This window comes from Anastrepha obliqua, chromosome 5 (genome assembly GCF_027943255.1).
Source record: "Anastrepha obliqua isolate idAnaObli1 chromosome 5, idAnaObli1_1.0, whole genome shotgun sequence".
In the NCBI taxonomy this organism is placed as follows: domain Eukaryota; kingdom Metazoa; phylum Arthropoda; class Insecta; order Diptera; family Tephritidae; genus Anastrepha; species Anastrepha obliqua.
Window position 1 is genome coordinate 42,392,986 of NC_072896.1, and position 13,114 is coordinate 42,406,099.

The following is a 13,114-nucleotide window of genomic DNA, read 5'->3' on the forward strand; positions in this document are numbered from 1 at the left end:
TAACGACTGATTTTTTAAATTGTACCAGTCATTAACGCAGCGGCAAATTCGGCGAAGGACACACTGCGGTATTCATATGCAAATTCCCGCTAATTCTATATATGCGCGTTTGTACATATGTATGCGAACAAGAAACAACGAAATAGGAACTCTGCATTGACCGTTACCTATTGTGCGGACATACTAGTTGTGTACAAACACGCATACACAGAATTAGCGGGAATCAAATACATAAAGTATATAGTACAACATACATATATTTTTACAACTAATCAAGGGTTCCCAACATTTTACAAGTATCAGGGGTTCCCAATATTTTACAACTAAGCAGGGGTTTCCAACAGCGCTGTTAGTTCTGCCTTTTCCGAACTGGATAAAGAAGCAAAGCTAATGGGCCTGATGGCGAACGATGACAAAACGAAGTACCTCCTGTCATCAAACAAACAGTCGGCACCCACGTCTCTGTTGACAGCTATGATTTCGAGGTATATTATATACATACTTTGTATATTTAGGAACCAGCATTAACACCGGCAATTGAGTAGTAAAGTCCTCTCTCAACGAACAAAATTAACACTCTACAAGGCTCTCATCATGCCCGTCCTAACGTATGGCGCAGAAGCGTGGACGATGACAACATCCGATAAAGCGACGCTTGGAGTGTTTGAGAAAAAGATTCTGCGCAAGATTTTTGGGCCTTTGCACGTTGGCAACGGCGAATATCGCAGGCGATGGAACTAGCTTTACGACGGCATAGACATAGCGCAGCAAATAAAGATCCAGCGGCTACGCGGCTGTGTCATGTCATCCGAATGAATACAAACGCTCCGACTCTGAAAGTATTCGCTGCGGTACCAGCCGGTGGTAGCAGAGGAAGAGGAAGGAATTATATCTTAAATTCCTAGGGACCTTAAGCGTAGTTATAGTTATAGCATTTCGCAATTGCATAATAGCATAGTTGATGAATTTTATTGCGATTACCAGATGTTCTGTGAAATTTCCGATCTTTTGGTCAGGAATATCGTCAAGTCTTAGTGCTCTTTGGGTCAGAATTGTAAATGAAATAAACAAATTTAATATACCTGAAGTTTTAAGCCGACTCCGAACGGCAGGGCAGATGGTTTTTACGAGGCAGAAGTATACACGGAGATTTGCGTTTGCCTACCGAGGAGCGACCGTTATTAGAAAAAACTTTGTATGTCATTTGGTGTTTGGTGCCCTATTATTATAGTAGTTGTCATTATTAGTCTTATATATTAGTTTATTATTTAGTGATAATTTTGATAGTCTTCCGAGGCGCTAGTAAAGTTGTTTGCTTTTTTATTCTTATTTTGTTTTTTAATATGGCTTAATGTTTTTTTCTTAAATCAAATCTTAAGGGTCTTACTGAATATCAAAATAAATTTTAATAGCTTATAAATTATGCGTCGGAACGCTTTTTTAAAAAATTTAAATTTGAACTAAAACCAGTTTCAAATATGTTTTTTAAGTTTAGGCAAAATTATGGACATCATATGGCCATAATCATAGATTGATTAAAAAAGCAGCCCCCAGCTTTTTTCTGTGCGATTTCACGAATGCTTACTGTACGTGGAATTCGTTCTCAAGAGATTTTATTAGGGAAATATTGTACACTAAGTGGAAATACAGATATTTGTGGGAACTACACAAAAACAAGTTGATACTTACTTGTATAAATATATATATATATATATATATAAATTCAGTTTATAACGAACTAGAAATGTACGAAGTTATATAACTGCGTTTATTTACTTTGAGTTATAACTAATAATAAAATATTAACAATTACTCCACTCGTGCTCTAATCAAACTTATTATCGTTATTATTATGCAGAAAAAGAATTGCATCGATTAAATTGCCTGTAAGCATATATCGCTTATGCTGTTCATAAATTTGCTGCTTGACATGCTTCTTAAAATTCATGTTCACAACGCATGGCATGCACTGGTAAATGGGTGCCAGACGTTTTAAGCTCCCATACATATGACCAAATTTATTCCACCATGAAAACGGTGATTCATCTAAATTTACATATACTTCCGTTCGGTAACGTTTCAGATCACTTTCTAAGTTACACTCTTCTTGCGTTGCAGATGAAGGGACCGGCTCATCCTGAATATCAAAAAATATCTCCAAATCTATAAAAAAAACAAACGCATAATTAGAAAGAACATAGATACCTAGCCGAAATACAAAAATGCATGAGTAACATACTTGACTTCCTTGAAGTGGAAGTAGCAGGTTTATTTTCGGTTGAATCTTTTGTCACTGTCACATTACCTCCATCTTGTTGGTGCATTTTGTTGTAATTATTAGTTAAAATTTGGATACATTTTCCTAGATTTTTAACAGTTGTTAGTCGATGAAATCGAGGGTCAAGCAATGCCGCAATGGTCAAGTGGTGATCGGAAATTACACTACAAACAGTGGTTTCGTTAAATTTGGTGAAACTGTTTTGAGTTTTTATTATAGGAATAATTACTTACACGTCCTGAAGTTCTCTGCTTATAGTTGTTTTTATATTCGCCACAAATTCATCGTCAGTTTCACATAAAGCTAATTTTTTATTCACTATTTTGGATGTTATAGGCGATAACATACTACTGTGCGGAATTTCCTCACCCTTAAGCGTATCCAAAGTTATCTGCAATAAATCGACTTATGAACAGATCATGTGCTCCGCACACATATTATTTTTCATCTTACGGCTAAGATATTTAACGTATCCACAATAACTTTCGAGGAAGAAACTAGAATATCAACGTCTTCGGGCCATGATACGGTCTCGGAAAAAAATTTTAAAAGTTCGTAAAACGTCCAGGGAAATTCATCATTTATTGTGGGAATGTCTACATCCTGTTGAAAATACATTGAAATTAAATTAATTTTTTAAATAAAAAAATTTACCTTTGAACTAATCTCCGATCCATAGCGCATTATCATTTCCTTAACTTGATCAATTATTGAAGCCACATCCGGTAAAGCGAATACACATTTCAAGCACTTGTCCACAGTGACATCGTACGACAATATAATTGGGACATCTGTACAAAAAAACAAAAAAAAATATCAAAGGCAAATGTTTTGAATCTTGTTGGCGAATTTAAGAAAGTCCGATATATATCGACGAGCTAGAATGGATGTGCTATCTGATCAGTTTTATTGAAAATTTTCGCCAAGCAGGCAAAGCGGTGGTAAGATTCTTAATAGCCTGTTCTTACTAATTTAAATATTATACATACTTATTTTTATATCTTATAGCATTCCTGGAGTACTTCGCCAATTTTTATAAAGGTATGTTTGAAATTTTTCATTGAGCTTGGACATTAACCATTTATTCATCAGCGAGTAAAAAGCTAAGGGTCAGCAGCAGCAAGCACATGCGAAAATACCAGTTTCCAAGTCAGTAATTAGAATCATTAAAATTAATTAAAGATATGTGTAAAACCAGTCGGTAAAAATGTAAATAAGTGCAGTGAATTGTATTATCAAATGTGTTTTTCTGTTATAAAGTGCATCACATCTGCTCCGGCTAATTTATAAATTACGATGCAGCTTTCGATGCAGATTGGATTGCATGAAAAATTGCGTATTTGTCGCTATTGTAGGAAACATTTTCATCTAACTTTCTATTTTTCAATGCAGAACCAGCAAAACAGCAAACAAACAACAAAAGTTCCATCTCTTCATATCCTAGGAGGATTTTGAATCGCAGTGATCGGTTGAGGTGCAATTGTACAAAGCACAGCAAAAGGCCGCCTATTATTTTTAGTCCATTATGAATGTTGTTCTACGGGTGCACAAAATATGTGAAGGACAGAAAACAAGTTTCCACAAAAACACAAATTTAGTTTAGTTTAGTTATACGACCACCCATAAAGAAATCTGACGATAAGAATGCGCCTGCTTCGCATTACATAAATTTGATAAACGTAACGATTTCACTGTCAAGTGTGTTCATTTTATAATAAACCCTTTGTACTTGAGCGACGTCGATACGGCGCCAGGCTGATTTGAGGTATGAACTCGAGCGACGCTTTGTTCTTTTTGACATATACATAAATTAATAATTATGTATATTGGAATTGTATTATTTGTATACGCTTGTTTGTTTATAAATGTTTTAAAGTATCTATAAACGTTGACCTATTCTCCGGCTCTGAAAGTATTCGATGCGTGGTAGCAGAGGAAGGCCTCCTCTACGTTGGAAAGACAGAAGGACTTCGCTTCATTTCGTGTTTCTAACTGGCGCGGGTTAGCACGAGATAGAAACAACTGGCGCGCTTTATTTAACTCAGCCAAAATCGCGTAAGCGGTTATCGCGCCAAGCAAGAAGAAGAGAAATGTTTACGTTTCCACGACAGTCGGTTCTATGTTACCAAAACGACCCGGTTTTATATCCGGTCAAGGGCTGTCACTCCAGCAGCATTCCTCGTATGTAAGTATGGAGAATGTTTATGCTGCTACAACAAGAGAAATGTTTACCTAATTTGACCGAAATCGTCTCGAGTTGCTGGTTCGTACAAGCGAAAAATACCTCGAGTGGAAACGGTTAATATTAACATCATAATATCTCGGCCGCCGTTGCCGAATTAGTTGGTGCGTGATTACCATTCGGAATTCAAAGAGAACATACATATGTAGGTTCGAATCTCGGTGAAAGACCAAAATGAAGAAAAAGTTTTTTCTAATAGCGGTCGCCCCTCGGCAGGCAATGGAACACCTCCGAGTGTATTTGTGCCATGAAAAAGCTCCTCATAAAAAGTATCTGCCGTTCAGAGTCGGATTCAAACTGTAGGTCCCTCCATTTGTGTAACATCAACACGCACGCCACAAATAGGAGGAGGAGCTCGACCTAACACCTAACAGAAGTGTACGCGCTAATTACTTATTTAATATCTCTAAAATATTTATATTCTTAAATTTCAGATAAAAAAGTCCGCTGAGCGTAAGGTACGTAATTCATAATTACTGCGTTTGGAGCTCGATAAACGGTTACATAGAGATGGATGCCACATGTGTAGAAAATGTCATAAGAAGATAATATATATAATAGTATAAGCGTAACAAAAAAGTTCCCAACAGCAGTATAAGCAATGTAAGCAACAACAAAAGCAGAAGATCGTCTGCCAAAATCATCACAATGTTTAAAGTCTTAAGGCAGGCTGGCATCAGATTTATGAGAGCTGAGATTTTGAGGATATTTTAATTAACCAGGATGAACGCATTTAACTAAAGTAACGTTAACAGTCAATTAGCTAGTGGCTACCGCCCATGCGATGAAAATTTTGGAACTATCTGCTCTTGTTATATACGAAAGTGGTGCAGCAGCAGATCGGTTTCCGCGGCGACGCGAATGGCAGAGCAAGGGAGCGGCATGTTTGAAGACATACATTTGTCAATAGAATAGAATATTTGATCAATCAATTTTAATTTATTTTCCAGACATTATCATTATACGACGGCCGCGACAAAACTCTGCCGCATACAACTTTCTACAGACCTAGGTCGCAATTCTTCTTATACTTGAGATGGTAGCCATGTTCCACAATTTATAAGACATCAAATTTTACGTATGTATATATCATATTCTGTTTTAACAGTGACAGTTCTTTCCCACTGGAAATCTTACTGCTAGAAATGGCATTTCGGTCAACGGAGAGTGATAGAAGCATTATAAATAATGTTTTATGGCCGGAAATCGAAAGCATGGACTTGGACGATCTTTGGTTGAAACAGCGTAGCGCACCCGACACCCCATGCTACATTCGATATACTGCGCGCCAAGTTCGGAAATCGTGTTAACAGTAATAGAAACCCCGCTAGTGTAGGGCATATCATTGGTCATCTTCGTCTAGCTCATCTAAAGGTATGCCCAGGAAACATGCTGTTTCGACGAATTGGATCCAGAGGGAGAGGGGTGTTAGATGATTCGGTTTTAGAGGGCATGTGAAAACGTGGTTAGTGTCGTGCGGAGTGCCTTCACATGCCGGACATATGTTTAGTATGTCGGGGTCGATTCTGGATAAGTAGGAGTTTAACCTGCTACAGTATCCAGAACGTAATTGTGCCAGTGTTACACGTGTCTCACGGGGAAGCTGGAGCTCTTCATCTGCAATAGGTGGGTCAGCCGTCTCGTCGATGTCAATTGGTAAATATGGGAGTGATTTACAATTTGACGCAATTATACAATTTTTGTAGGATGCCATTAAGAACCGACCTTATGTGAACAATCCATTAACAAGTCAGACCCTTAAGGCGATTATCGAGCATGCCATTCGTGAGGTAAAGTCAGAAACCGCCCCCAAGGTCTCTGAAAACTGGGTTCACAGAATCCACTACTGTACTGGCAGCCACATGATTGAAATCGGGTTCTATATATCTATAATGGAGATGATCACTCTATCGAATAGACCACATTATATACAAAAAAATTGATTTTTGTTCATTTGTTTGAATTTTTAAAAAGAAACAAATATCCGTACAACCCTATGTATTTAATATATAAAAAAATATAATTTAAAAACTTACTCTTGGATTTCAAAAAGTGTTTAAGATAGTCATCATATTCATAGCTAACAATAGCTGCTGCGCAATTTTCCAAATTGAATTCTTCAAATATTTCGTCGATGGATGTAAACTTGTTGTATTCAACTGTGCAGTACAATTGATTTAGAAGATTGTATTCCGGTGCATCTGTAGTATAGTTGAAATATATTGACATAAAATGTTTATTTTCAACGTTCTTCCAAATTTCAAAGCCCAAAGAATACGGTTTTACTTGTGAGCGCATTTTAATTTGGCTTGCCAGTGTAGTCAACTTGTCGCTATGTAATTCGCGAATAAGCGCCTCAATCTGCAAATAAATTCAGAGACATTATAAACCCTGACTTGGATCGTAGTTCATTTTTATGTTAAATTAATTTAGGTTTTTCTGAATAAGCGGAAACGTGTTTTTAGCGGACACTTTTGCGCAAATAATGCAGATTCTGACATATCTTTCGACCTTAATCCTTAAGACTGCTTTAAAGACCCACAATTTCTTATTCTTTTAAAATCGTCACAATTTTCAAAAATATACAATTACGTTTATTGGGAATATTAGCGGGATTTTACTGAGCTCCAAATATATTCAATAAAAAAAGTAAAAAGTATTAAGCACTTTAACACGAAATGATTTAGGCAAAGTTTCCCCCATAAAGTTTGCCATGCTTGTCCTATGAATGGAGGATTCGAGATTTTACAATATTATGTCGTCCTGGCGGAGATGTTTTTAACGAAAAGATTTTGCAGTCTGTAGTTCGACCTTATGGTATTTTGTGCTTCCTACTTAGAGCAGAACCTCATCCAAATCAATAAACCTAGGAGCTGGTTTGCACTTAAGGACTAATGTGGATTGAACCTCAAAGGCTGAAAACATCTTGAGTGCCATTTAACTGGCGCTCAGAATCGCAACTCGCTATTCCGGAGGTTTTATCTAAATTGATCTCTGCACTTACGACAGATCCTCTATCTACACTTCCGTTCGAAAAAACTGACCATCAGCATAAACGACTTTGTTTAGAGGCGATATTTTCTAACGCCTAGGCCTTCAGCTGTCCTCGAACCATGTAGCAGATGTAGGGTAGGTGCGAATCTTTCCCGCGATGTACACACATGCTAAGCTGTTACCTTAGTCAGTGCTGCTCGAAAAGGCGGGTATCAATGCTGTTTTATGCACGGAGATTCGAACCTACGCGCTCCCGAATAGTAGTCACGCACCAAACCATTCTGTTACGGCGGCCGCAGTCAACTATTCTCAACCTTTAATGCATAAAGAATTCAATTGTTATAAACATTTTTTGATTTGTAGTTTATTTGAATGAAAAAAAAACCCCCCAACAATAGAAATGAGTGTCAGACTAAATAGTTTGTAATCATCAATAATGTTAAAAGTGCCTCTTAGCGGTTCTACCCTAATATATTTTTATTATGGATCTAAACAAGGTCATTCAAAAAGGTAAAAGTGATTTCGACATTTCACTCTTTTGAACTACGGCAAAAAAAAAAAAACAATTCGTGCCCTTCACGACTCGTAATTTAAAATTTTCCCATTCCAGTTTCAAATTTCGATCTGCGCGACTGATTATAAATAATAAAATTATAGGTATTACGGTATTAAAATTAAAAGGTAAACGAGAATGAAATGAAAGTATAATGTAGCTGATTTTAAAATGATTTGAAATAATAGTGAGGTATGATAGTTGGAGTGGATTGTCACAACTACCTTGTTGAATGTGCCTTGGATATAACTTTTATCGGCGAAATAAAGAATATTTTTAATCTAATATCTGTTATGAAGCGACGTGCTTGTGATTAAACTTGACTGTTATGTTCCTAGTTTTTTATTTTGAGGCAGAAGTGCATAGAGTGGGATACGGTACACTAGACAGGGCTAGTTTACTGGGGCGGCAGCCCTTGGCCGGGAAAAGCCCGAGTGATTCCGGTAACGTAGAACCGGCTGCCATGGGAGTTTTGTCATTTTCAGCTATTAAAAAAATTGGCAAGCCCATAGAATTTATATATCAATATAAACAACTTAAATGTATGCACTCTTAGGGTAAATATTACCTTTTTGTCCAATGGCAATGAAACATTGCCACAAAGGGTGCGAATAAATGTCGACATACCCTGATCATAAAGTGTATCCACGTTGCGTACATCATTTATGACCATATTTACCAAGGCATCTTGCAACTGGTATTGGTTCACCATCTCTCCCATTTCCGACCGATAGTTTGGAACTGCACTATATTTTGGCAACATAGATATTACTTCTACAGTACTATGTTCATTTGCATTCTTAACTTTTGACAATCCGTCAACACTTGTATTGCCGGACACTTCTACTTTCACGAAGTGATCGTTATCAATTACGTCGTCGTCGTCGTATGTCATGGGAACCATTGTCTCATAGAGCATTGATGGCTCTTCTCCCGGCAAACTACCTTGGTTTGATGTATCTTGCATGGATTCCCGAGACTCTATTTTAACCTTTTGACGAAGAGGGTCGCGCTTTGTGCTCATGCGGCCAGGTCCCATCCCAGAATTGTTAGGTTTAGTAAGTGGACGTCGAGGTGGTATTCTTATACCATTTTCGATGCAAATTTTTTGAAAAATGTCTTTGTGCCGATGTTGCAAGTGTGCGCGCAAATTTGTTGTATTTCCATGGTTAGTCAAAACCTTGTGGCACAATGTGCACACAACATTTTGTTTAGTGATGATGCGATCATGTTCATTAGTAGGAAACCCAAAATGCTGCCAGTAAACACTCTTCATTTTAGGGCTGTGCAGCTTAACAAATTTCAGGTCAGACAGCTCTGAAGAGACCACAGTTGTCCGGCCGCCTTTTTTTAACGGATCACTCATTTTTTCACCGAAAATTAGTAACTATTTTGTTTAAATTATAAAGAAAATATTATTTTTCAGCAAAACAGAAAAATATCTAACGCTATCAAAATCGACGCGAGCGCAGGGTTGCCCAGCAATATTAACACTACGACTACGGCTGTAATCGATCATTCCTGAGTAGCTGTCACATTAATATGTTATGCAAAATTAAACAGGCTGTAGAAATTATAGGGTGTGATATTTATATAATGCAGAGTATACAAGATGAATATACCATGCTGTACAATCGATTTCCACGTTTCTCTAATGGTTGAATGAAAATTAAAATGTTTTAATTTCTGGTGGGTGGAGTTAGTTGTTGTACAATGAGTTTATTCCCATATTGCACATCGAACTTTGTATACATTTTCTTTTTAGTTATTTATACAGAAAAAAAAACAAATAATAAATAAAATAAAATTTCATCAATTATTATTATTGAACCTTTACACTTGATTCCCTGATATTGAAAAATGTTCAACATGACGAATATGAGAACAATAAACAGCCATCCAGCATATTGTATAACGTGTTGCTACAACGGTTGGAGCGTGTATACACTACATAAGAACTTCTAAGTTTTACAAGGGCCCACAGCCAAAGAAAATATAAATTATAGAAATTTCAGGCTGTGAGTCAAGTTGTTTGCTTTATATTTAAAATGTAAGCTAACTTTGAACATTTTTTAAGGGAAATTAAAAGTGAAAAAAGCGATCAGAAATATTACATAATAAGTGGCAAGAAATTTAAAAATGGCATGCCAGAAATTCTCTCTCTATCTTTGTCATTCCATGATATGAAAAGCAAGGTAGTTTCCAAGACGGGTTGATACAAAATGTTATCGATTTTACAAATATAGCGATTTGGTAACTTATTGTCAAATTTTTATTCAATTCTTCCTTGAAGGCAATCAAGTCAGCTGATGAGAAAATACCACTTGTCTAGATTCACCTTGGTAGTTTCCTTGCAATTTTTCGGGCACCATATTACTACCTGACGATTAAACACTTTTGGTATTTCATGCTGCCATGCCCAATTCCCAAAAATCATGTTTTCATTATCACACGCAACTGCGCCAGTGATACGTTACGCGTTTCTGATGGGCGCTATCTTATTTCCTGCCATAGACTTCTAACCTAGATTAATCGATTATTTCTTCAAGAATAGGGGAAATGTTTGGCTCTGGCAACACTGTGTGGTGAGAGAGCACTCAGCTGACACGGTTTCATGGCAAAAATCTAAATTTCTCAGATTACAAACGTTAAATGCCTCAACTGGATATTATTGTATGGATTTGCCTATTACTTATGCTTGCAGCTCCTATAGAGTCTCAAAGACTTCGAAAGCCACAACGCCTGAAAGGACTGGTGTGGAGTTCTACCCCTAAAGTATTTGCCTTAGTATATTCTATTTTTTAAGATTAAAAATATCACCATTTAATCATATATACATATAAGACCTAAGATATTTTGGCCACGGGTGCGAGTTAGCCACACCAAATTAAGCCGAGTCCTTCTCCTCCAGGGGAAACTACGATATTTCAAATTAAGATGGATTCCATTCCTGCAGCAGCTTTATTGGTAGAAGGCGAACCTACACAAAAACTGCTTGTAATCCCTTTAATTCTGACGAAAAATTGAGTCCGTTATAAAAAAATAATATCGAATCCAGTAATTTTTTTAAAGTTGCATTAAGAGGTTCCGATTAAACAAATATACATTATTTAATGTATTTATTTTAACAAATGTATTTTAATTTCATATTTACTTATTTTTATTTACTTTTTGTCTTCCCCCGACAAACTAATCCAATTATATAAATTTGTCACGAAAAATTGTCAGAGTTGTGTTTCATTCATAATTACAATACTCATTTCACGAATTTCGAAATTGCGGGAGAATGTCGAGATCCCATCGGAATCGATTATAGTATTTTTTCGGCATTGCCAAGTGGGGATCTCCGACGTTATTAATAAAGGGTTGCCAATCATAGGATGCAATGTACTTTTGTTACGAACTACTGGTGTAGACCTGTTATAAAGGCGGGAGAGTTCGGAAAGTGGGCTTAATTTCGAATTAGATATTCGAGTATTTTATATATTCGAATTGAAGTTGGTTGCAATTCTCCTTTTTAATTCGTTGTTGGGTAGGAAAGGTTTGTAAAAATGAAAATTTTCAAGATTTGTGCATTATTTTACTCAAATATGCCTGGAAAAGTTGCCATCATGCTAATATCAATTGGACTTTTACTTGCTTGATGAAATATATGTGAATAATTATTAGTTTTTAGTGTATTTACTGTTGTAATGGCATTCATATATGGGCCACGTGGTGGACTGTTGTCAGATGTATAACCACCAAATTAACTTGGCACTTCAATTGGAGTATAACCATTTTTTCTCTTTTTTATTTTCCTATTAGACTTAAACAGCAAAAATGGGTAAGGGAAATAACATGATTCCAAATGCTCACTTTCACAAGTGGTGGCAACGAAATGTAAAGACATGGTTCAATCAGCCTGCACGCAAATATCGCAGAAGGCAAAACCGCATCAAGAAGGCTAAAGCTGTGTTCCCACGTCCAGCACAAGCATTGCGCCCTGTTGTACGTTGCCCAACCATCCGCTATCACACGAAATTGCGCGCAGGACGCGGCTTTACACTTGAAGAACTTAAGGTATTAATAAATATATTTATAATATTAAGCGGTATCTATATTTGTATTTCTTTTTCGTGATTAGGGTGCCGGTCTGACATATGGATTTGCCAGAACTATTGGTATTGCTGTTGATAAGAGACGTAAGAACAAGTCACTTGAATCACGACAACGCAATGTCCAGCGTTTAAAGGAATATAAGAGCAAATTGATTCTATTCCCCATTAATGAGAAAAAGATCCGCAAGGGCGAATCCACCTTGGAAGAATGCAAGCTGGCTACTCAACTTAAAGGAGATGTTATGCCCATCAAAAAAGAACAGCCCGTTATTGAGTTCCGTGAAATCGCTAAGGATGAACAGAAATTCAAGGCTTTCGCCACTTTGCGCAAGGTAATTTGGAAGAGTCGAATTTTCTTATATTATGAATATTTACCTTTCAATTGTATTTATAATTAATTTTTAGGCTCGTTCTGATGCTCGTTTGGTTGGTATACGCGCCAAGCGTGCCAAGGAGAATGCTGATAATCCTGATGATACGGGAAAGGATGCGAAGAAATCCAAAAAGTAAATTTGTCTAAATAATTGAAATAAAATAAACATTTTTACAGTTATTCGACCCTGAGTTTTTTTCGGCCAAAATTTTTTTTTTAGTATGGTCAAAAATCATTAACAAAATAAAAGTTTTTGATGGCTTATTTGCAGGATAGCTACATGCCTCAGTTTAAAATAAGTTGTTCATATGTGGGTGAATAGAACTTTATGGAGTGAGTATAGCGGTATAATTTGTTTTGAATGAAGAATGTCTAAACTCAAATTAATAATTATAAAATACATGAATTTACAAAGCTTTGATTTCACTGAACAGATGATATATGTATTATGCATACACATATATGTATAATGAAATCATACAGATAAAAGAAAAGGGGTTCTGATTCGTTATACCTTAAAGGTATCTCCATAAAGATAGTTCGTCTGCTCATAACTTCAAGATTCCTGTTTGAC

At 36.5% G+C, this 13,114-nt stretch overlaps 2 protein-coding genes across 2 annotated transcripts; one reads left to right on the plus strand and one right to left on the minus strand.

Moving 5' to 3' along the window:
* Positions 1-1,747: 1,747 nt before the first annotated feature.
* Positions 1,748-9,555, minus strand: LOC129247175 (uncharacterized). Its single transcript, XM_054886167.1, has 7 exons — positions 8,636-9,555; positions 6,557-6,881; positions 2,933-3,069; positions 2,732-2,881; positions 2,512-2,669; positions 2,240-2,442; positions 1,748-2,163 (listed from the first exon to the last, which is right to left on the minus strand). Exons 1-7 carry the CDS (start codon positions 9,431-9,433, stop codon positions 1,826-1,828), a joined length of 2,109 nt encoding a protein of 702 aa, XP_054742142.1. The 5' UTR covers positions 9,434-9,555; the 3' UTR covers positions 1,748-1,825.
* Positions 9,556-11,528: 1,973 nt separating this feature from the next.
* On the plus strand, positions 11,529-12,720 carry LOC129247181 (60S ribosomal protein L13). Its single transcript, XM_054886173.1, has 4 exons — positions 11,529-11,608; positions 11,875-12,129; positions 12,194-12,499; positions 12,573-12,720. The coding sequence occupies exons 2-4, from the start codon at positions 11,890-11,892 to the stop codon at positions 12,675-12,677; spliced, it is 651 nt and encodes a 216-aa protein (XP_054742148.1). The 5' UTR covers positions 11,529-11,608; positions 11,875-11,889; the 3' UTR covers positions 12,678-12,720.
* The last annotated feature ends 394 nt before the right edge of the window (positions 12,721-13,114 follow it).

Excerpts from the sequence above, each read along its gene's own strand:
- LOC129247175 (XM_054886167.1), bottom strand. The coding sequence starts at position 9,433 with ATGAGTGATCCGTTAAAAAAAGGCGGCCGGACAACTGTGGTCTCTTCA. Across the intron at positions 3,070-6,556 it reads ACACTTTTTGAAATCCAAGA|ATGTCCCAATTATATTGTCG; the intron begins GTAAGTTTTTAA and ends TTTTTTGTACAG. Across the intron at positions 2,882-2,932 it reads GATCGGAGATTAGTTCAAAG|GATGTAGACATTCCCACAAT; the intron begins GTAAATTTTTTT and ends TATTTTCAACAG.
- LOC129247181 (XM_054886173.1), top strand. The coding sequence starts at position 11,890 with ATGGGTAAGGGAAATAACATGATTCCAAATGCTCACTTTCACAAGTGG. Across the intron at positions 12,130-12,193 it reads TTACACTTGAAGAACTTAAG|GGTGCCGGTCTGACATATGG; the intron begins GTATTAATAAAT and ends TTTCGTGATTAG. Across the intron at positions 12,500-12,572 it reads CTTTCGCCACTTTGCGCAAG|GCTCGTTCTGATGCTCGTTT; the intron begins GTAATTTGGAAG and ends ATTAATTTTTAG.